This window comes from Physeter macrocephalus, chromosome 7 (assembly GCF_002837175.3).
Source record: "Physeter macrocephalus isolate SW-GA chromosome 7, ASM283717v5, whole genome shotgun sequence".
Lineage (NCBI taxonomy): Eukaryota > Metazoa > Chordata > Mammalia > Artiodactyla > Physeteridae > Physeter > Physeter macrocephalus.
Window position 1 is genome coordinate 87,079,482 of NC_041220.1, and position 24,886 is coordinate 87,104,367.

The window sequence follows — 24,886 nt, forward strand, 5'->3', positions numbered from 1 at the left end:
GCTGAGCCTGCGCGTCCGGAGCCTGTGCTCCGCAACGGGAGAGGCCACAACCGTGAGAGGCGCGCGTACCGCAAAAAAAAAAAAAAATAAATAAATAAATAAAGAATATGATACATTTTTAGAAATGTTATTCTGAGTTAAGTTATCCTTATGGATTGGAAAATGAGGAGAAATACCTTTAAAAGTCAGAATGACAATGACCATTTTAATAGACACTTTTCCAGAAGTTTTTTCCCTCCACAATTGGAGAAGACTGAGAAGTGCCATCACATCTTCAAGAAGCTGTTATTGAAATGCACTTTCTAATTGGGATCTTAGCCTAGAAATTATGCTATGCTCCACACAGTTATAACCAAGACTTACACATTGGTTAAAACTGAATCGACTTACAGCTAAGATATAAATTTAGAACTAAGAGGAACATCTAGACATTCCTAGATAGTAGTTGACCACGGTGTGAGTGAAATAAATATGTTCCACCTGGTTCCTCTATGCTGGTTATTTTAAACGTGTGTGGAAGGAGTGACACTTCTGGGAATTCTTTGCCATGGTGTTGTGAGGGACCAAGTAGTGCAGAGGTCAAGGCATTTTTTTCATGAGTCCAGTGAAAGCAAGCAAGGCAGATTCCATTTCCAAATTAACTTCTGGTAATTTGGCTCCAATCCACTATCCTGAGCAATCTTTTTATATTTGTAATTCAGGTTGATATTAAACCTGAGTATATCTTGCTGTTTACATATCTTCCTGCCCTTCTTGAAGAGTTAAAGTATAAATTGGTGCCTTCATCTCCATTGAAGCACCAGAGCAATGCATGATTCTTTTTCACTGTTGGGTCTGATTACAATAGAGTGAAGATTCTTTTTCCACCTGTGACACTGTCATTATTATCGTCTGACTTATATTTATAGTCAAGTGGGAGTATTCCTCTGATGACTTAGAGCCCTTAAACCTGAGGATAACAAAATGCTGGCTATGAAACACATATAAATCCTAAGCAGAGAAAAAAATCAAATCACCTGTTAATACTATTTGTTTTCATCTAATAAAAAAACGAGCCTGGAGTATTCCAGGCAATTTAAGGAAAGAAGTCAACAGGCAGTATACTAAATATCTCGTTATGCATCCCATTAATTGACATAGCAGAAGCATAGCTCAAATACTACAAAAAAGGACAGTTCACTGAAGGATCAGTTTCTTTGGATTAGGGCTATATTGCTTACCCTGTTCACCCTCTCTTTGCCAATAATATCTATAGCTTTGAAGCGTTTCCCAGTATGGTAGCATTCCCATTTGCCTTTTTTATTTCTTAAACCATGTATGGACTGACAGTACCCACTGTTATGACTGAAAATTTATCTTTTCTTTTCTTCAGTTACCTTGCCAGATTATTTTAGTCAATAAGAATGTCGATTGTTTCTAGACTAGGCATAGATTTTTATGGTAGCTTTTTCAATAGCTTCATTTCTGGAGGTTTAACAAAATCAACTAGCGCTGACTGCTACACAGTCAACATCTACAATAATTCCTAGATGGAAGGTTCGGAGATAGTCATATTATAAAATGTATATTGAAATAATACAATTTACAAGCTGAAGCACTTATCCATATTTTCTATGTTGATCAAACCTTAGATAAATAGGTTCATTGTAGTTGTCGATTTTTTTCTGCATGGTTATATGTTAGTTTCCTCAAAATATAAACTTCAAAGCTAATTTACAGGTTTAGCAGTGTTCATATTTAGGTTTTCTATAAAGATTATTTCCTTTGCACTAGTTTGGTAACAACAATCTCTGAAGTTATTTAGCATATCATATTTGCTTTCCTGGGAGAGGAAATAGATGATGTCAAATGTCACACTAGAATGATAATCTAAGATTTTTTTTTAAGCACAATTTCCTTTGGGGGTATTATCAGTTGAAAAGTGTTCAATGTTTTAAAATTAAATTGCTTCTCTTATTATTCTAAAGTTTATTCACTCAACCACAGATAATTTTAGGATACTTCAAAATGTTCACTTTTTTTTATTGTTAATGTAAAACATATTCATGTATGTAATTTGGAAAACATAAAAAAGAACTAAAAAAAAACCACCATTACATTCATCACTGTATTTCTTATTTTTATTTTACATATGTCATGCTCTAAATATAAAACTTCATACTATTTGTTACTCAACATAAATAAACTGCATACATAAAATAATCAGCCCTTATCTGTGGCATTTAAATGGAAGTATGTTTAAAGCTTTTGATCCAATGAGAAAAAGAAAGTCTTCCACCTCTAAACCAAACTGGGAACTCCCAGTATAAGGCACTCTTTTTATTTTTTTTCTGAAGTGGACAACGATGATGCCTGCATTGAGAAGATTATGAGTTCTTTTCCAGATGCCTGAGGATTTGTTTACATCGACCTGCATCTCTTAAGGAGTCTACCTATTGTGATCTAGGGATGAGATTTTTACATATCTGGTCAATGGGAAGAAATGATCCTGATAACTAGGGCAATCACATAGTCTAAAATTTGAGGGTGGTTATTAGTGACTTTGCTGGATAAAGCCATATACTAACACTGTCCAGGTCAGACGGGGCATCCTTAAGTAAGGTGTAAGAAAAGGAATTTTAGTGATGAATTCTAATATTAATCTCAGCTGAAGCCGTTTTTGGTATACCAGGGTGAGGAAACTGTAATTCACTGGTCAGATCCAGCCCAGTGCTTTTGTATGTCTCCTCAGCTAAAAATGTTATTTATGCATTTAAATGGTTGGTTGAAAAAAAAACTAGGCATTTGTTTTCTTTCTTCTCATACAAATACCTACACAATATCCTTGATTTTGATTCTTGAATTGCAAAGCCTAAAATATTTGCTATCTAGCCCTTTATAGAAAGTCTGTGTATGCTGGTATCTTCTAGTCAAATCATTCACATTGCTTAAGACTTTGCTTCTTATCCAAATCTCTGATTTGGTTTTTCTCATAGCTGAACTAAAATACGGACCTCTGTAAAAAAGAAAAAAAAATCCCTTTGGACCCCAGAAAATATAATTGCTCACACAACAGATGGATAAATACTGATTTACAAAATGAACATTTTATTCTATTAAATTCAGCTTCAATTGAGAATTGTCACTGAAAACTATTTATGCTGAAAGATTACTTTGATATCATATTAATAAAACTCAAAACTTTAAAAATTTTCATAGAATACCTGAATCTCTAGAAACTTAGTGGATCACAAATTTCAGTTTAAGAAACACTATTCTAGTATATTCCAGCTGTACCGTAGGGTCTGGAAAAACATTCAAGTAAGTGTTTCTCTATTAAAGGCAGGTTTCAAAATTATAAGTAAATGACCTAGCCATCTACTTACTTTACATTACTTTTTTTTTTCTAGTATTTTTTGCCCTTACTTCCTTTTCATAAATGTATTATAAAATGGTTTAAATACATGGTCAAACTTTTAAAACAAGCCATAAAACTGTAATAAAAATATTCCATGCACTATTGCATAAAACACACTTGGAAAAAAAACTGACCTCATCCTATCAAGTTACTACTCATTTTGCTAAGTCTGGGATGTTGTAATGTACTTTCAATTAAATTACCAAAATAAAACATCTTGTTTCTATCTCTTTCTTTAGACTGCTCATTCAGGCATTTATTTTAATGGACTATTTTGTTTTTAATTAGGCACTTTGATTAACACTTTTATTTTTCAAAACCCATTCTAATCTTTAAGATTATATCTGCATTTCTCTGTTGACCTCATGCACCTTTCTTATGACCTTTTTGGTGATACATCATTTGAATCATAACTTTTAATAGAGAAAAATAAAACTGAATATCACAAGCGAACTATAATTTTTGGCAGGCATCTTCTGAGAATGTTGGGGGTAAATTTTGCATTTATGAACAATTGAGCAACTTCTACATCTTTCCCCAGGAAGTTCAGTAAAAAGACAAAATTCTTTCTTTGTGGGTCACACATATTAAATTCAACCAATGAATACAATTTACATTTAACAGCAGCAAGACAGGAAAAAAATGAAGTTAGGCCTAAAGAAGAGCATAAATTTTTAGCTTTTCACATTTTATGTTCATATCCTTTCCTCACTCCCTGCAGCTTAGAAAATTTATATTATCTTGGTTAATCACCTTCCTCCATGCAGTTTATAAACAAGTATTAAAGTAGGGATAAAGATTTGTTTTTAAAAATAAACATATGTAAGTTTAGTCCCTATTCACTCTGACTCCCAAGAACTCAAGAGTGATATTGTAAATTTCCATGAAAATAAAGCTGATTGGGTTGCAAATCCTCTAGTCCTGGGTTAGCTACCTAACATTCTGCCACCTCCTGGGAAAACTAGGTTTGCTTTTGAAAGAGGAAAAACACAGAACAAATAAACTTCTCAGAGTATGGCAAACGGCTTTGAGATGAGGACACAAAGAAGTTAAATATAGAGAGAAGAAAGTACAAAACCAAACCTCGTGAACAGATTTCTTTATGAAATCAGTCTGTTGAAACCAAAGTAAATTTGGGAATTCTACAATTATCTGATCAATTTTGATAGTGCTGATTGTTGGTTGTGATCATTCAAGTCCCCAAACCTAGAATGACTCGATATCCAGCCAAGGTCCACCAAAACCTCATTGCCTGATAGATTAGGCCAAGGGTATTCAGCGGGAAAATTAGGCTATGATGTTTACAAGATTTACAATTTGCTGCCAGAAATCCCATACAAGTTACAATTACTGCCAGAGTATGTTGTGTGATGTCAAGTGAAGATAACTACCTGCCAGTCTGAGTAATTAGTGTCCTCTCTGCTCCCATTCCCAATCTACCAAATGCCTATTTTATTCAGGTAAATGGGAAGAGTTCCTTTTCCTTGTCATCTGTTAAATTATAAAAAAAATGTTTTCATTGGTGCATAAGCTGGGAGAGAGAAGATGGTAACACTGGCAGAATTTTGTGTTCAATTTATTTTCAATCTAAGAATAATTTAATACAAGTAAAATCTTTCATACATGGCTATTCTAATAGATTGTTCAGTTTATATTACAGGTATTATGGGAATTTTGCAATCAACCCTACAAAAACATTTATAAACCATAATGTGTGCTGTATATGTAAGATACTGTTGTGCTAAGTCAAGCTTCTAAGTAACTAGATGGAACTCTTCAAGGAATCAGAGGTGGTAGAATAATCAAACTTAAGTCTTGGAAGCAATACACACAACTTTTGTTGACCTGCTTTATGTCTATCTACTTTCTAAAATGTATCACTGTAATTTTACATGTTTGAGATTTTAAAAAATATTTTAACCAAAGGACGCAGTCTCAAGGGTAAAATATATTTGTTAAATCTAAATTGAGAATTTAAAAGAAAAGTAGTTGGGGCTTCCCTGGTGGCGCAGTGGTTGAGAGTCCGCCTGCCGATGCAGGGGACACGGGTTCGTGCCCCGGTCCGGGAAGATCGCACATGCAGCGGAGCGGCTAGGCCCGTGAGCCATGGCCGCTGAGCCTGCGCGTCCGGGGCCTGTGCTCCGCAACGGGAGAGGCCACAACAGTGAGAGGCCCGCGTACCGCAAAAAAAAGAAAAGAAAAGTAGTGATTTTATTTTATGTTTTACTGATTTAGGTACCGAAGTTTGGGTCTCACCATTAGATGATCTTAAAGCCAAATGAATGCATAAATCATTTTTTCACATCATTACAACTTGCAGCAGACTTTCTCATCATACTTCACCCTTAATTTCTTCTTTAGAGAAGGAGAGCTGCCAGCCAAAATCAATTTACAAAGATATCTTTGATTTAAGAATGAATGTGTCATTCTACATAAAGTATTTTGAATTTTCAACCAAGAAAGGGAAAAAAAATGGTAGGGAAACTTCAAGGCAAGCATCTTCAGAATTCCTATTTTTCACATCCGTAGATTTTAGGAGTACTGTTGTGAGATGGGGCAAACATTCCTTGCAATCTATTAGCTTATATAAAAAGTATTTTCTTTCCTTTCCTAAGTCTGAGTTGGACTGGAGAAGAGAAGTTGCCTGTTTGAATAAATAACAATTTAATAAACAAGATAACCACTATAGTTAGGGTAATAATCTGACAGAGTAAATGCAATAGTGATACAGTAAAAAAACAGTAAATGATTGAAAAAATATAAAAAGTAGAGAAAGTTCAACTAAAAAAAATGAGTAAGGTAAAAATCCTAATTTTTGCTTCAAGTTTCTCTATATCTAACATGATATGAGGTTTGTTTTTTTTTTTTTAGTCTCTTTTTGTATTCATCATTACTTTAGATTAAAAACCAAATTTCCTTTACAGAGATACATTTTGACTTTGAATTAATTTTATCTGAAATGTAAAATTTCTCTAGATAACACCTGAAAAAAATCAATTTTTATATTACTGATGAGAAGTTCTTCCACTGTAGACTTAAGATTTCAAAGCCAGCTAGGTAAATGTTTCAGGAATTATTTTGATGAAACTGAAGAATCCAAGGTCTATTCCATTATAAGGCAGAGTAATAAACAGTTATGCCCAGTGCCCTCTAAATCAACAATTACTGCAGCATTATCTTCCTTATTCCATCTTCATTTAGCAGAAATCATACCATTTAAAATCAAACTGGTACATGCATCCATTCACTTCTCGTCCAATCAAAATTGAATTACCTGTCAACAGAGAAGTACACTGACAAGTGTGAAACCATTTGACCATGTTATATTTTAATCTGCAGAGACAAAAATGACAAGCAATTTATTTACATAAAACTGTACAAAAGCAAATTAAATTATGTAAAGTATTTCATAAATAGTTGGACTGGACGAGTGTTTAATACATTTTGCCATTTTTAGCATAGTTGCGTGCATAGTGACTCATAATAAACGATGATAAATTGTTCTCTGCTTCACTATCAACATCCAAGTAGCAGAACAATAGTCAATGATTAACATTACAAACGGATCATACCACACTGAATGCAAGTGCTTTAAAATGTAGGAAAAATTGTCTGAAAGTAAACCCTAGGTAGCTGAAAAAATGACGCCTTCCTCCAGATGTTATATATACCTCTGCCCAGGTCACAACTAACAAGCTTTACAATACTCATGATCATCTTCACTCTTGTTTTTTTTTTTCCTTAAGGACACATTGTATGTTTATTACTGATACAATATACCTAAAACTACTGAGATCTTCAGATTTCTCATGCCTGTTTTAGGACAGCTGTTTGATTCTTTGATTCTTGGCAGTTTCTTCTGGTCTCTGTGTTTTATTTTCCTATAAGACAGCTTCCTAGGGTAGCCTTTCAGCCAGACATCTTCACTACCATCTTAGTTTTCTTCCCATAAAAATAATGCCTCCCTTGTTTTCTGAAACTCAGGCAGCAGGCCAGTCAGAAACCGTAATGATATCTGGAGGTTCAGAATGAGCATTAGATTTTAGACTGAAGCTACAGACGTTTTAATACACATAAATTTATATAGTTACTCAATTTATAAATGTGTCCTAATGTACAATGCATGCAAAATTTACTTGAGCTTCTTGTGTACAGAAAACAAATATGGTTTATATACTGTACAACCAAAGTGAAACAGCAGTTAAAAGAAAAACAACAACAAAAAAAGAAAGAATAGAAATTGTAAATCAATATTTTACCTTGCAAAATGGACTGACTTCACCCCTGATAATCTCTGTGTTACTATTACAATAAATGTTTTAGCCTTCTAGACAGAATTAAGCAGCCCATATAAATTTTGTTTTATGAATGAATGATATTTAAGACTGTTCCACTATCTGAGTTTGTCAGAAGGCAAATTTTTAATATACGATTTATTATTTTCAGAAAATAAACATGGATAAATATACAAGATCAAAAAAGGTGAGAATAGCCCATTTCCCCTCATTGTCCAAACCCAACAACCGTTTTTTTACCATAACAACAGGTATAAAAGGCACAGTTGCTTATTTTGCATTCACTCATTTATTATTTTTTTGTTTCTTTTTATTGGTTTTTTTCAAAAGCACTCTATATATGGAGTGGCACCAGATTTAACCTATTCAAAATAAAAGTCATACAAACACAAAATATATTTCTGTGTCATGCCAACTCATTATAATAATAAACATGTTATGATAGCTAATTCTACTAGAATTACTGCAAATACTTACAGTACACTGAATTTTATTCTTTCATACCCATTTTAGTTCTAAAGAGGCTCACAAGTTAAATGACAATGACATGGCTGTCTTGAATGTGGTGCAGATGTCATTCGGGAATGTGGATCCAATTAATCCAAAGAGCCCATATGACCCGTATTAGCTTTATAGACAACAGAAGGGTTTTAAGATAGAGTGAAATGAGCTATCTAATGTTTCAAGTGTCTCATGAAAGAAAGAAAAAATGCATTAAAAAGTTTGTTGCACACATGTGTTATGCAATTGAATATTTCCTTTGTCACGTGCAAGAAAAAATATGTATACATTTCATAAGTATCTTTAGAAGTATTTTGTCTTAATAGGTACTTACAGATTATACAAGGCAGAACTGCTTTAATGCAGTTTCCTAACAAAGTACTAGAATTGTATCTTTCCATAATGTAAATAATAATCAAACATAAACATGTTCAATTATTGATATTTTAGTCCAATGTTTTTGTTTCTTCAATTACATATCTTCTTTCATCCTAACTATTACACATAAACTAACATCAAGATGAAAACTCCATTTAAGAAAGAGCAAAAGGAAATGACCCCAAAAGAGTACCCCACCAAACAGAGAAGTGGTTTTCAAAGATAAGCATTTGATGACCTATAGTGAATTAACAACCTATATTCCAGGCTGCTTCATGTTGTAGTCTGAGAAATATTGCAAAGCATGAAGCTACCCAGAGATACATAGTTTCTACAGTTCACTACAGAGCCATCAAGGCTATGCCTTAACCAGGTTACAAACATTCAGTGATGAGACTGTTTGCTCTCTTCACCCGTTATCCCCTAGTCTGTCCCTGGATTGTCACTTTTTCTGAATGTCCCAGCTCAATTTCCAATTGTATTAAATTATCCTCTGTAGAGGAAGTGACTCAAAACCTGCACATTCTGTTCCTTTACATTACACTGAAAAAAACTGCATCTTTTCCAACTTTGAGATGTGTATACCATGAGACATGTCACTGCCCAGAACTCATTTCTTTCTTATTTACTCTGGATTGGTTTTAGGAGATATGTTAAATAATGTTCAAATCACATTAGTAAGTCTTTTAGGGTGTCACCTTGTTTCAAAGTTGTGAGTCTCAAAATGTGCCATATTGCACAGGATTGAAAATTAATGCACTTTTGTTAACGTGGAGGAGTGCACTGAACACGTAAAAAATACACTTGGTAATTTGAAACGTGAATAAGACCAGCAAGCGTAACCTGACTCTACAATGATTATAGTGAACTTAAAGACTATATGCTGATCTATCTTTCTTTCCCTACCTACCCACAAATATGATTTTAAAAAGTAAAATCTTCCCTGATAATATTTTGGAAACTAAACTTTAACCTCAACTAATTGTCTATTTTAATACCAAAAATATATCTCATTGACTTTTCATTTTCTGAGCTTTCAAAGAAAATCCATTTTAAAAGAAAACGCATGCTTTCTGGGTATAGAGAAAATGTAAAATAAACTGGTGTTTGAGGGCTTCTGTGCGTGCCTGGCTTCATTGACTTTTATTACTTAATGGATTTCCACATCAAGACCAAATCTACTTCATGATTTCCCTGATCTGCCGTATGTCTTCGGCCTGTTAATGACACAGTTGTTCCAGTTAGTTGATAATAGGGGTGCTGTTCTGAAAAATATATATATAATATTTTACAAGTTGTTAACTAGTGTAATTGATACATGTGGTCAAGATTATGTATATACTAAGAATATTCAACACAGGTATGGTATTGAAGTTGATGCTCCTCACTTGAGAAAAACAACATATGCCAATTTGGGACTGCAATCTCCAACCGGGTATTGTTTAGTTTTCGGCCTTTGTTAGAATATTAAAGCTGTGATCCTCCCCCAAATGCTGCTTCTAGAGTTCCCCTCTATAAGGACTGTACCTTTAGAAGGATTCTATCATTTTTGAGGGATTGCCTTCCATGGCGATTAATCATTTCTGATCACACATCTGAAACATATTTCACCTGATCTGCTTTCTTTTGACCAACCGGATGACATTCGAACTAAATCAAAGTGACTGAACTCATACTTCAGCTTAGGGATAATGAGAGTGTGTTGTGTTCTGCTAATCAGGCTTGTTACCATGAAAGAAACTCGCAACCATCTTTTTTGTTTGTTTGTTTGTTTTCTGGAGGGGGGTGGGGAAGAGAGAGAGTGAGTGTTGGGAATCAGTGAGGGGGTTAGACATGCAAGTAACAAGGATGGTGTTTCTACATTGTATATTACAATCAGGCTAAACAGTATCACTCACTAAAGGCCCGATCTGGAGGCAGAAGTGGCAGGCAAAGCTTCGTCTCTTTGGTAGCCCCCTCTTTTTGATTACAAGGTTTTGTTTTGTAAGGTTTTTCACCCCTTATTCTCCTTCTCATACATGAAAAGAACTTTGCTGTCGCTTCTTTATAGCCTACAGGTAAACTTCTCTTCTAGTGAGAGTATTGACAGGAGATGGCTTGTATTCCCCCGTTTTTGTAAGGGGAATATCCTCAGTGTTGGCTTCCTCATTTTTGCTGAAACTAGCTGCACTGAAGGTCTCATAGGATGAGGTCAACTTTTTGTTCAGGAGGTTTCTGTTGCGGTCGCCCATGATGGCGGCTTCGCCATTGGCCAGCTTTTCCTGGCTTCCTCGTTCATCAACAGGCATGAAAGTGGATAGTTTGGGCTGGCTCTTCTTCCTCTCTGGAGAAGTGCGGACAGGCATCCAGCAGGAGTCTGAGTGGCCATACTCATCACACTCACGGGTACACTTCCCAGTTAGGGCTACATCTGGAAGAGGTCTTGAATCTGAAATTCAAGGAGAAGGAGCCATTAAAGTTGGCCATTTCTCAATAGGCTTTCCTGACCTATATAAAATTGGAGGGGATATATATATATATTATATATATATATATATATAACATTTATATATATATATTACATATATATTTCCTTTACCATATTATTTCCCTTTTTTCAACACCCTGCTGTTCATCATCTCATAGAACAGTTTTTATTTCATATCCAATAAAGATAAGGTTTTGCAAAAACATCAAATATTATAGAAAGAGAGGAATGGACAAACTGATAAATTTAAGTGTGTAGAACAGACAGGTATATATACATGTGTTACAGGACAGGTACATGTGCATATTCTCAAGTAGAAATAAAGTACACATGTATATTTGTAGGGGTACATTTTCCACATGCATAAGAAAAGTTATTGAATCCAAAAAGATAATTTTCTGTATTTATAAATTATCCCAGAAATTGTGTACCTTTGCCAATTGGATTCCTTCCTGCTTATATATTATTCATAGCATGCAAATATGCAAAACCTTATAGTAAAAATACATTATAAAACATCAGGGTGACTCAGAAGTAGAACCTAAATCGACAGCACATTATGTGGTTAAAAAGTAAAAATGCAAAATACTAGTGGGTTCCAAGTGTGAGCACACTAGCAGTATCACCACCTACCCCATTCTAGCCCACATGCTCCTGCCTCCCACCTTGTTAATGACCTAATGTGTGCTGTAGGATAGTCCGTTGAGTGTTCACATGGAAATATATCTGCCAGTGTGTTTGCTGAATGGAAATATTATATGAAATGCAATGTATTGGGTAAATCGAGTCAAACTTCTACAATTTTGATGAAATGGCACGTATTCTTAATTAATGGTGTTGCCTAATGGAGTGGGAAATGTCTGTCTTCTATTTCCATAAAGCTAAGTTATATCATTATATGTGTCCGTCTTTGGAGAATAGTTATATATTTTCTTACTATTAAAAATATTTTTTTAACAACTTTTGTTTTGGTTCGAAAAAGAGAGTGAGAGAGAGAAAAACCTGCTTCACCTCAACAGATTCTAAGAAAACTACCTCTAGGGTTTTATTTAATATATTTTACAGTTTCTTTTATTGCCAAAAATAAGAACATAATATGACTAATATGACTATGCTCCAATTTATATCATTCGGTATCATTTTATTACAAGGCTTGGGACTAAAAAGACTGACAAATTTAACCTCTGCAAGTATATTCACAACAAATGAAATCAGTGAGATTTGCATAGGCATCCTGGGTAGACTTGGTTTAAAATAGAATAGGGGGTTATTTAAATTATATACAATATATTTAAACCCTCTGCTTTTGCCTCCATGCAACATCCCATGTAGTTTATAATGATATTCTTATTTGATTATCATTTGTATAAGGATATTTTTAGAATTTTTACCCTGCCAAAACTCCTAAATCAAGGCAGTCCAATACTGCATGTCATTTTTTTCCTACAGTGAGGGTGGATAACTGAAATATTGACATTTGTCAACTCATTGATTTTTGAACCACTGGGACCTGAGATTTTTATGCTGTGTGCTCAGAGTTCAGCAAGGAAATCCCGTTGTTCTTCATAGGAAATCTAGGATTACTTTTCTCTTTTCCAAACGGCAAAGATAATTATTTATTGTAGTTGCAAATGCTGCTATTTGACTTTTAAGTGAGCAGACCCTATTAATTTTATCATCAAAAAAAAAAAAAAGCGGGCTTCCCTGGTGGCGCAGTGGTTGAGAGTCCGCCTGCCGATGCAGGGGACACGGGTTCGTGCCCCGGTCCGGGAAGATCCCACATGCCGCGGAGCGGCTGGGCCCGTGAGCCATGGCCGCTGAGCCTGTGCGTCCGGAGCCTGTGCTCCGCAATGGGAGAGGCCACAACAGTGAGAGGCCCGCGTACCGCAAAAAAAAAAAAAAAAAAAAAAAAAAAAAAAAAAAAAAAAAAGCACTTTCCTATTTATTTTTTTGTGCTAAATTCCCTCTGTTTCTCAAACACAAATTTTAGATGCATTTTAAAAATCAAACTATTGACAAATTTTGTGAATGGTTTTTGTAATCTGGTCAGTTTAAATGAGCAAATTGAGTTATTTGGGAATATTTCTCGTCTTGGGATACTTTGCTTATTTGAAGCTGACCTAAATTCTTTGAACAGACCAAAAAAAAAAAAAAAAAAAAGAAAGAAAGAAAACCTTATAAAAATGCAAAGTGTGAGATCAATCTACTTTTTACTCTAAACATTCCTTTTTTTGTCACTGCTTAAATATATTCAAGCTTTTCTTTTTTTCTTATGCCCACCAAGGACACAAGACAATAATCAGAAATTTAGCTACTGAAATAGGAAAAATCTCTATAAATGTGGTTGTCATTCCCTGCAGAACTGACCCAGAATACTCTCCAATCATCTCTCTATATTTACTTAAGTCTCACGTAATGTGACAGTTTACTTACACAATGACTTACACAGGTCGCCGCTCTATGGGGATTAATTTGTGTTTCCTGTTTGAAATTCATAGCACCTTGTTTTTCGTTTGGTTGAGATGCATTTAGGGATAGCTCACAGAGCTACCTTAATACTCTAACACCTCTTCCTACCTGTTACACTTAACTTGTGCACCTTGAACTCCATGTAGCTCATAAAAAAATTATATTCATTTAGATTGACTCAATTTCCAATCAACTAGGAGTGAGATACTCTTCAATTCATTCCCTCAGCCTTTACTTCATAGTCTGGGTTATAAGCATGACTTTTAATAAGGATCTCCTGTCATTTCCAAAGTCAAAGACTTGATTGGGGACCACGGTGGAAGTTGACAAGACTAATTGGTTGAGACATGTTGCAGTGTTTATCATCAAATTTAGAAAATAATCAAGAAAGGCTATAAGAGATTCATCACAAGCAATCAAAACTTCCAATCTTGATGACTCAAATGAATCCTCAAAAGAAATGCTAATGATTAACGAACACAATTTATATTATGATGCAATCTATTAAAGGAAGGCATGAGTGGAATAGTATTTTTCTGTGTCTCTGTATTTTCTTATTTTAATTATTCAAGTAGATATTATATATATATTTTTTAAAAGACAAAAGTTATATGGGGTCTTACAGAATCATCAAATGCACTTTTTTCTCTTTTTTATAAAAGATATACTCTTAAAATGTCCTATTTGTTGTGGGATTACAGAGGCAGATCTTCCATAAATAGAAATCCTTCTTAGTCTTTCAGTCTTCCACTGAAGAAGGTGGTTTGTGATATCTAAGAACATTATTTCATGCTTTAGTTTAGTACTCTTCCCTTTCATTTTGACCTGAGTGGAAATGGAAAATAATTAATCAGAACTCTGTTTACTTGGTATTGAGTAAATCAATTAAAAAAGTAAAATGTTCTCTATAGAAATATAATGGTATTCTTTATCAGCATTTTCCATAACCAACTCAGTTCCTTAGAGGATCCCCCCTACACACGCACTCAGTCATATCAAATCTTGAGAGGACCGGAAGTAGAAATGGTATTCATTAGCTCTTGTTGTTGCTTTAGAATCATTTGCAGAGTTCTCCATTTTTACCTAGTTGTGCTATTTACTAAAAACATTACATAACTTTAGAAAGTTAAAGCCCTTTCTTAGACATAAAGTTAATTTCCCTCTAGAAAGTAGACAGTTTTCAGCCATCATAATATCAAACAATGTATAACACATAAAATACTTCCCCACATTTCATCTCTTTTACTTATCACCTCAACCCAACAGCAAGGAGGATGGAAACAGTGAGGGGTCCAGACTACGGAAGAGCTGAGGCCAAAGAACAAGTGTTTTGACTTTCGCTTTAGTGTTTTCCATAATACCATATTGCTTCTTCTTAAAATGTAACAGCAGAGTTATGTAGAGGTCAATTACTGCTACCCACAGCCATAAGAAAAAGCTAGAGTCCCCAAAGAAAGAGAAAAATATATATATACCTGACAAGCACAGGAAATAGATGCCACGAAGACACAAATTTTACTACTTAATGAAAAAAAAAAATTCAACCTTTTTAAAACTATACATTTCCTAAAGTGGAGGTAATTATAACTAATTTAAGAAGTCAAGTTCTTTCTCTGAAAAGAAATGTATTTGCTCTTAAGAGGCAGGGAGATGAGTGGGTGGTGAGAAGATACTGCTGCAATGACCTCAGCAAGTAGTGACAGACAATATGTAGCATCATTAGAAATCAAAAGGAAAGCCCAGATTTAGAGGTATTTGATGTTTCCAGAAGCTGTCCTACACAATTCAGAAGCCTTTAGAGGTATCATTATTAAAGGAGAGCACTGGAATTTTTTGTTAAGACTCTTAAAGACAGCTCTGAACCAGTAAAGATTTTGATAGACTCAGTTATGCATTCTGCCAGAATCCTGGTCACCCATTCCTATTCCAGACCCTTGGCTTGGGGCTGAAGATATAAGGATATTTCCATTTCCTAATTTAAATTTAAAGAAGTATAGATTTTTTTTCCTCTCTGCAGTCTTCCCTGAATGAATGAGTATTAAGGGAATAGGCTCTAGAACCAGGATCCCTGAACTCAAATCCTAACTTTGTCACTTAATAAGTATGTAACTTTAAACAAGTTACTTGATTCATTTAAATTTCCTCATCTTTATAAAGAGCATAAGAATGAATTAACTTCTTAGGATTATTGTGAGGATTTAATGTGTTAATAAAGGTAAAGTATTTGTAATAATTCTTGACACACACAGTGGGCCCTCAGTAAATATTAGAAACTTCAGGTGCACAATCCCTTATCTGCAATTCAGTCCTCAAAATAGCTTTGAAAACCAAAAGCTTTTTTTTTCCATAAATTTACAACAAACTTGACTTTCAGTACAAGGTTATTTTTCATCTTTATTTATCTCACATAGTGTGAATATTTATATGTTTTCCAGGAGAAACAGTGTTTAATTAAGGACATTGTCTCAGACTCTTTGATATTTAAAATAATATACATGTATGATATTACCTTTTCTAATATATGAAAGATTCTAATTTTTAAGATTTCTTTGTTTCCAAGGGTTTCAGATAACTTACTGTGGACCTAGTAACAATCATCAGTCAAAAGGGCATGTATTTGGAGTTTCTTTTCCAATAGTACTCATGGATTTATGCTGATAGTATGCCAGAGCTACCACCTACTTAGGAAAATACAGTGGTCACTGGTTACTCTATATCAGATGTTCCCCTTAACGCTTCTTTATTAAGACTTTGCCAGTGAAGATTTATTCAGAATGTGTCATTATAGTTGCTCAAAACTGAAGGGCAAATGCTCTATTAGTTGCAGTTATCTTTACAACCTAAACAGATCAACCTCACAATTAATCGTTTTCATTTGAAAGAGACTTGCCCCTAAGATGTTGGGTTGTTATCTTGCTTTGCCTGCATGGGCCAAAACATTAAAAAAAAAGAGCTCCATTTTAATGACATATTAAAAATTAGCAATAAGCTAAGACTAAGAGGTTGGAAATCAAGAAAATACAACAAAAAGCAGGGTGCACCTCACATGCGGTACACCCTTCAGAGATCAAAAATAATGAGACATAAAAGCCATCTAGCATACAAACTATGCAGACTTTATGATGTATGTACGGGCTTGTTTTAAGTTGCAAAATAAGGCCAGACGTTCCTCTCATCTTCCTATACACAGCCCATTGGAGTGTGACATCACTGCCCCTACTGTCGAGATTCTATTTCCACAGCCCTTGAAGCTGGGCTAGCTTTGACAACTAGAGTGATACTGTGCAATTTCCAGGAGAGGTCTCAAGAGTCCTAGCAGCTTCTGCTTTTGCCCTTGGAAGACTGCCATCTCCATTCTGACAGAAAGCGTGATCTAGACTCTTTGAAGATGAAACACTTTTTGAGAGACAGACTAAGTTACCTCAGCTGGCCCAGCAGAGCCTACCCCCAGCAAAGCCCCCAAGTGAATGCAGCCATATGAGTGATTCAGGCAAAACTTGCAGAAGAAGCAATAGTCAATCCACAGAAGCATAAAAGTAATCAATCTTTGTTGTTTGAAGCTTATAAGTTATGCTTGTTTGTTTGATTTTGTCTCCTTAGCGGGTGGGGAGAGTTCCTTGATGCAGCAATAAGTCACTTAGCTCATGATCATGGACAAACTATATTATCTGCAGTAAATCAAAAAAGAGCCTGAGATGTGGCAACAATATATTCTACTTCTTTTATGTCTTCTTATCATGGGCAACAAACTGACCAATATTATGGAAAGCATAAACATTTTCAGGGCTGTAAGCACATTTAATCAGTAGTTCAAGCAGAGGGCTCTCATAGAAAGCTCTGGAAATTTTGGTCCTGTAATTACAGGATTTCACTGCATTTTTCACCTAACAGTGCTCTAGTTCGGGCTGACATGCCAAGACAATATTAAAATGTTTAAACCTGTTTGAAAGCATCAGCAACTTTTCTCTGTACCTTAGGCTAAACTCAGTTAAACAGCAATTGAATGTATCTCAAGAAGCATTTACTGCCCTGAGGCTTAGACCACTGTCATTCTGAATGTGGTATTAGCATATACAGTGGAGACTGCAAGCCAAGTCTCAAGCAGTCCTGCTGAATCAACTCAAACATGATTCTGCTGGTTGGTACATGAAAACTGCACTACAGCAGAAAAATGTATGGTGGCTGCTGGAGAGTGATCTATTTATGCACATCAGAGATGGGGCTTCACTTTGATTTCCTTATTCACGAATGCAAAATTAGAGGTGGTGGAGGTTAAGGGAGTGTTAAGTGAGGAGAGTGAAAGGAGAGGAATTAAGTGCTGGAAATGAGAAGATGCTCCAAAATTGATCAGAAGAGTTTATAAAACCCAGAATGACATTGGGGACACTTATTACACAAGTTAGCAGTTGATCCTCCCACTGAAAACAGACCAAATTCTGGTTGTGTGGGCCATTCATGTTTATTTTTCCACTGCAATAATCAAAGCTTTCATGATTTTTCTTCTGGTCTCTTGGGTTTCCTTAAATTAGAAATTATTTGCTTCGGGTGTCATAGACTAATAATCTGATGAAAAGTGGAAGTATTGCCTCCCTCCATAAAGCATGTGCCCATAAAATCCGCATAAAATTTCAGTGGGGTTCAAGATACCAGAGTAAGGGTTTCAGCATCCTGGTGGATGGAAGAAAGAAGGGTGCATTTTTATACTGATACCTTTTTTCATTTGAGTTTAAATCACTGGTTAAGAAATATTTAACAAATCAACATTCATCCTTGAAATATAGAAATCTACATGTGATAAATAAATTGCCATTCAAATAGTGACAGAATGATTTAAAACAAACAAACAAAATTCTGAAACACATATTTAGAAGTAAGGAAAATAATTTAGATTTGATTATGTTAATATTGTACATACATAGGTCATTTAAATGCCTAAATCTAAAAAGCCCCAACAAGTTATAAGGCTTTGTATTAATAGCAGATTCATACTTGTGGGTGGATTTTACTGATTGCTGATCACTAACTTGAAATGTATTTTCTTTCCTAGACTCTACATCCAACATTTACACCGGTGTCACCGGTGTCTTGAATTGCCAGCAGCTGGATCTTCACTAACCATGAGAAGGGAGATGAACAGGTGAATTCTTGTTATTAAGGAACTTTATACAAAACATTAATGATACAGATGAGTTTTTTTAAATTAATAAAATGTGTTAGCCACTGTACATTGGTTTTACATACAGTAAAGTGTGAAGTGAGTGCTTCTAAAAGAGTTGCAAATATCAATTTAGAGTCACTTTCCAGTAATGATCTCAAATCTTCAATATTTTCAATACTGGCTATAAAATTGTAAAATATATATCTTCAATAAATATTAACATTGTCTTTAGGAATGGCTATTTATTCTAAAATAATACTTAAAGGCTCTATTAACTGTAAGAATATTATCTTTGGATTGTAGTCTTGAAGGCAGTGCCCGTTTTATCTTTGCTTCTCCATATAACATATAATTCTATACAAATAAAAAAGCTGAAAAAAAGGAAACTGGAAAAATCAATTAAAGTATATTTTCTCAAACCTTCTTTCCTCCCATATAAACCATGATAAAGCATTTTTTAATTGAAGTACAGTTGATTTACAATATTGTGTTAGTTTCAAGTGTATAGCAAAGTGATTCAGTTATATATATATATTTGAATTCTTTTACAGTATAGCTTATTACAAGATATTGAATATGGTTCCCTGTGCTATACAGTAAACACTTGTGGTTTATCTATTTTATATGTAGTGGTGTATATTTGTTAATCCCATTCTCCTAATTTATCCCTTCCACTTTCCTCTTGGGTAACCATAAGTTTGTTTTCTATGTCTGTGAGTCTGTTTCTCTTTTGTATATAGATTCATTTGTATTATTTTTTAGATTCTACATGTAAACGATATCATATAATATTTGTCTTTCTCCATCTGACTTATTTCACTCAGTAAGTGGTGAATTAATGCTGATGGAATCTAGGTCCATCCATGTTGCTGCAAATGTCAATAGTTCATTCTTTTTTATAGCTGAATAATATTTCATTGTGTGTGTATATATGCACATATATGTGTGTGTGTGTGTGTGTGTGTGTGTGTGTGTGTGTGTATCTCACATCTTCTTTATCCATTCCTCAGTCGATGGACATTTAGATTGCTTCCATGTCTTGGCTATTGTAAATAGTGCTGCTGTGAATATTGGTGTGCATGTATCTTTTTGAATTAGAGTTTTCCTCTTTTACAGATACATGCTTAGGAGTGGGATTATTGGATCATATGGTAGTTCTATTTTTAGTTTTTTTAAGGAACTGCCATACTGTTTTCCATAGCGGCTGCACCAATTTACATTCCCACCAACAGTGTAGGAGGGTTCCCTCATGATAAAGCATTTTTTAAAGTGAGAAGTTACGAAATAGGTTGTATAATAAGTAGCTGGTATTAAATATCTAAACATTTAATGTGAACATGTTAAATATTGAAACAAATTAATTTAGTATTTGGGAATGTTTTAAAAAGAAAGAGAATCACTACAGTGGCCATAATGTGATATAAATTTTTTCTATGTATTTTTTCAATGCATTATTTTGTGTGAAAGTCTAAAATAGACTATGTTAAAGCTCAAATCATGTATGAAATAGAACTGTAACATAATATGATTATTTTTTGCACAGAGGAAAATCATAGCAATTTAGATTTACTAAAGATATTACTTTATTAATTTTTTCTACATATGGCAAAATCACAACACCTGTTCATTTTCTCCTTCAATGTAGTGATCCTGAGAAACTATACCGTTAATCTAATGATATGGCCATTTTAAAAACACATTCTCAAACTATTTTCGTGGGAGTACCTACTGAAATATTTATCATACAGAAAGCTTATCTGGTTGAAAATACTCCTGTTACAAGAAGCTGTGTTGTGACAGCATTCTATTAGTTATTATGATTCGGGAGAAAGAGTTCCCCCTTTGTGTTCCTTACTGAGGAAGGTTTCACAAAAACCCTGAGTTCTGAAGTACTTTTGAGAGATGAGGCTCTGAAAGCTTTTTAGTAGGAGCTGAAACAATATTTATGGGGAGAGTTTAAAAACTGTTGGAATGCTGGCTCCTTACTCTGGTCAATAAGTTGATCAGTTAAACTAAAATTGGCAACCACGATTAGGACCAAAAGAGTGTTGAAGGGCTTGGGGGCTTAGAGCAGGTAAATAAAAGGAAAAGGAAGGAAATGATCTCTGATGACTAGCAAACAGGACTCAATGAGCAGTTCAAGTGGGGGAAATCAATGAAGCAAAACTGGATCAGTTTGCTTCATTGATTTTTGCTGCTCATTGAAATGTTTTCCTTTATTTACTTCCTATTTCTTCAGAGAGTGGCAAAGTCTCACTGTTGAATCTCCCTGCGAGCCTGTGATGAGCAGATAAGCAAGCTCTGGAGATCCTCTTATGCCTACATTATACCTTTTCATGCTGCATGGATTCAGAGGCACTTCAAATGCTCCCTGTGATGCTGTAAACGCCTCACTGAGCCCACAACCTTACTGTGGTAGGCAGAAAGATGGTTCCCCTCCTAAAATGTCTACATCCTAGTCCCCAGAACCTGTGAACATGTTAGATCACAGGGCAAAGGAAAATTAAGGTTGCAGGTGGTATTAATTTTCCTAATAAACTGTCCTTAAAATAGGGAGATTACAGGCGGCTAGGATACAAACCAAAGAACATGGACAGGCTCCAGAGACTGGAAAAGGCAAGGAAACAGATTGTCTCCTCAATCTTCCAGAAAGGAAGGCAGTGCTGCTGAGACTTTGATTTTAGCTCCTGGAGACCCACGGTCAGACCTCTGACTTACAGAACTGTAAGAGAATAAATTTTTGTTGTTTTAAGACACTAAGTTTCTAGTAATTTGTTACAGTTGCAATGGCAACTGATACACACTCTCACCACTTCTCTGCTCAGAGTAAGACAGCATATATTTGGCCCTTTCTACCCATATTTCATCCATTGAAGAAAATGGAGTGGAAAAATTTTGATTTTCAAAGTTTTCATTGAGTCATGTTTACCTAATTTTTGAGTATCTGCTCAGGAATTTTTGTTTTACACTTTTGAAAATTTTGCTACATTCTAGTACCTAATAGTGCAAGTTATTTGTATCTGACCAATCAACAAAGTCCAGCAAAGTGCTAACAGCTCTCCTTTCTGATTGATAACATCTTCCTCCTCCGTCCCTCAGTGATAGCTGTCTCTGGGATTATTACCAGATAATCCACTTTAAGCCATTCAAAATTTGGGTAGTGTGATTCCGAAGAAGAGAAAAGAAAGAGAATTTGGCATAACACATAGGAAGGAGAGCCAGGTACCAGGGTACAAACTTAATGATGGCTCTGTCAGATTATTATGGTGCTTTTGTGACTTCCTGATATTTATAACTTGTGTCACATTTGTCTGTTTGTTTGTCCTGTTCCCTCTTAGTAATTAGCAGGAGAGTGCCTAATTAAAAAGCGCCCTTATGATAGTTTTAAGAACAGTAAGTAGAATAAGTCTCTCTCTACTTTAAAACCCTCTTCTATAAATTTCGGTATACGTTTCAAACTTTGTATTTTTGCACAGAAGTTCCTTCAGGATCAGGGTCCTGCTTACCTCTTTCCATTCTTATATGCTCCCATTCGCCACTTCAACAGACCTACTGTAGTTGTCACTTCTAGAAAGCCCCTTGCTGTTCCATGTCTTCATAATCCTAATGCGTTGCTTCTTCTGCTATTCCTTGCCTTGTCATCTGTCTCCCACAAATCCTTCAAAATCCAGTTTCAGCATTTCAGCTTTGAGATTTCTTCTAACCATGCTGTCTAATTCCGACTTCTCTTTGCCTCTCTAGTCTTCATCCTATGCCTGTCTCTACCACAGCATTTAATGTATTGCACTAAAATCTGTTACCCATTCATGTGACTTTTTCTGTAACATGTAACTCCCTGTGGCTAGGATTCACAAGTTACTTAACTGTGTACTTGGGATGCTAGCACCAAGCCAGTCACATGCTCAATAAGTGCCTTTTGAGTGGATGGATCAAAAACAGGTAGGGAGGGCTTCCCTGGTGGTACAGTGGTTGAGAGTCTGCCTGCCAATGCAGGGGACATAGGTTCGAGCCCTGGTCTGGGAGGATCCCACATGCCGCGGAGCAACTGGGCCCGTGAGCCACAACTACTGAGCCTGCGCGTCTGGAGCCTGTGCTCCGCAACGAGAGGCCGCGACAGTGAGAGGCACGCACACCACGATGAAGAGTGGCCCCCGCTCGCTGCAACTGGAGAAAGCCGTCGCACAGAAACAAAGACCCAACACAGCCAAATAAATAAATAAATTAATTAATTAATTAAAAAAAAAAACAGGTAGGGAGACATTGAATGTCATCCCTGATGATTCTGTCTAATTCCACAATGGCCACAGGTAAACGAAGGATAAGGACATATGTTAATTGCAAACACAATGTAATTGGCCAAGAACAGAAGGTGAAGTGTTTCAGTATGTGCAGATCTGAATGAATTTCTTTCCTACTCACTCTCCTTACCCTCTCTCAGAGCCTGTCCTATAATCTCTAGTTGAGACTTGCTTTCCAACAGAACAATGGAATTGATTGAAATAACCCATGGATATATTTTACAGAACAAAATGCAGTCCTCATCCTCAGCCTGGGACAGGCTAGTGGGGTCACTGGAAGCAGTAGTGGATGCAAAGTAAAGTCTAATGGGAAAAGCCTATACTTAGTGGTCACAAGACTACACATATGAACAAATTTGTTAAGCTTCTTTGCTCATTGGTAGTAACTTTTTTTTTTTTTTTTTTTTTTTTTTTTTTTTTTTTTGCGGTACGCGGGCCTCTCACTGTTGTGGCCTCTCCCGTTGCGGAGCACAGGCTCTGGACGCGCAGGCTCAGCAGCCATGGCTCACGGGCCCAGCCGCTCCGTGGCATGTGGGATCTTCCTGGACCGGGGCACGAAGCATGTCCCCTGCATTGGCAGGCGGACTCTCAACCACTGCGCCACCAGGGAAGCCCCCAGGTGGTGGCTATTTTATAGTTATTTTAGTGTTTTTAGGACCTCTGGTTGGCAGTTATACAAATCTTTCAATAATAAACTTGGGAAATAAAATTTATTTTTGGCTTATACACAGCTTGTATCATAGAAGAAAAATTTCAAAGCATGGGGTCAGGGTAAGCTGTAACGAAGTGAGAGAGTGGCAGGGACATATATACACTACCAAACATAGGGTGGATAGCTAGTGGGAAGCAGCCGCATGGCACGGGGAGATCAGTTAGGTGGTTTGTGACCACCTAGAAGGGTGGGATAGGGAGGGTGGGAGGGAGGGAGACGCAAGAGGGAAGAGATATGGGAACATATGTATATGTATAGCTGATTCACTTTGTTGTAAAGCAGAAACTAACACACCATTGTAAAGCAATTATACTCCAATAAAGATGTTAAAAAAAAAAAAAGCATGGGATCATGAAGGAGAGGTATTCTATGTGATGGAAAATGAAAAGAAGAAAGCTCTCTTCTCTCATTCTTGTAATGTGGGTGTATTTTAATAGGAACTATTGTAGGCAATATGCCTACCTATTTTAGTTCAATAAATCTTATTTGCCTTTTCGTAGCAACCTGATGGGTACATGTTAAGTGAATAGGGTCATGGGCAATTTACATCAGTGCTTTTCAAACAGAGAATCATGATCCTCTGGTTGGTGGTTGAACCCACTTACAAAGTTATAACCAGTGTACACCATGTTCACATTATTTCGTAAATATTTTGTTGTAGTTTTAAAAAATATGTGTATGTATATTTATATGTGTGTACTCAGTCCCTATGTAAAATAAATATTTTATTCTGGGTCACACTGAATCTATAGTTTAAATCATATCATGTAGAAATCTGTGTATTTCTGGCTACTTCTGAGTAAGCTATATATTATGTGATATTTAATACAAAATATAATTTTAATATGCACAGAATGTCATGTGAATTTTAAAATGTATTTTTATCTGTCATTTCCAATTGTACTTCAGAGACTAAAATTTCATCCTCATTAAAAAGGAATTCACACCCCCATTTACCACTGCAACAAAAAGAATAAAATATCTAGGAATAAACCTACCTAAGGAGACAAAAGACTTGTATGCAGAAAACTATAAGACACTGATGAAAGAAATTAAAGATGATACAAATAGGTGGAGAAATATACCATGTTCTTGGATTGGAAGAATCAACATTGTGAAAATGACTCTACTACACAAAGAAATCTACAGATTCAATGCAATCCCTATCAAACTACCACTAGCATTTTTCACAGAACTAGAACAAAAAAATT

General features: G+C 35.4%; 1 protein-coding gene across 5 annotated transcripts in view; it reads right to left on the reverse strand.

Annotated features, from left to right (window-relative positions):
- Positions 1–24,886, reverse strand: part of PCDH7 (protocadherin 7) — a 451,994-nt gene that overhangs the window by 39,026 nt on the left and 388,082 nt on the right. For 2 of the 5 annotated variants that reach the window (XM_024119329.3, XM_024119328.3), the window contains exon 3: positions 10,196–10,999. The exons of 1 other annotated variant lie outside the window; for it this stretch is intronic. In XM_024119329.3, coding sequence (XP_023975097.1) covers positions 10,623–10,999 — 377 coding nt within the window. In that variant the 3' untranslated portion in view covers positions 10,196–10,622. Of the gene's footprint in view, positions 1–10,195; positions 11,000–24,886 lie in introns of those variants that run through there. 2 more of the 5 variants (XM_024119334.3, XM_024119330.3) reach the window with 2 other exon arrangements.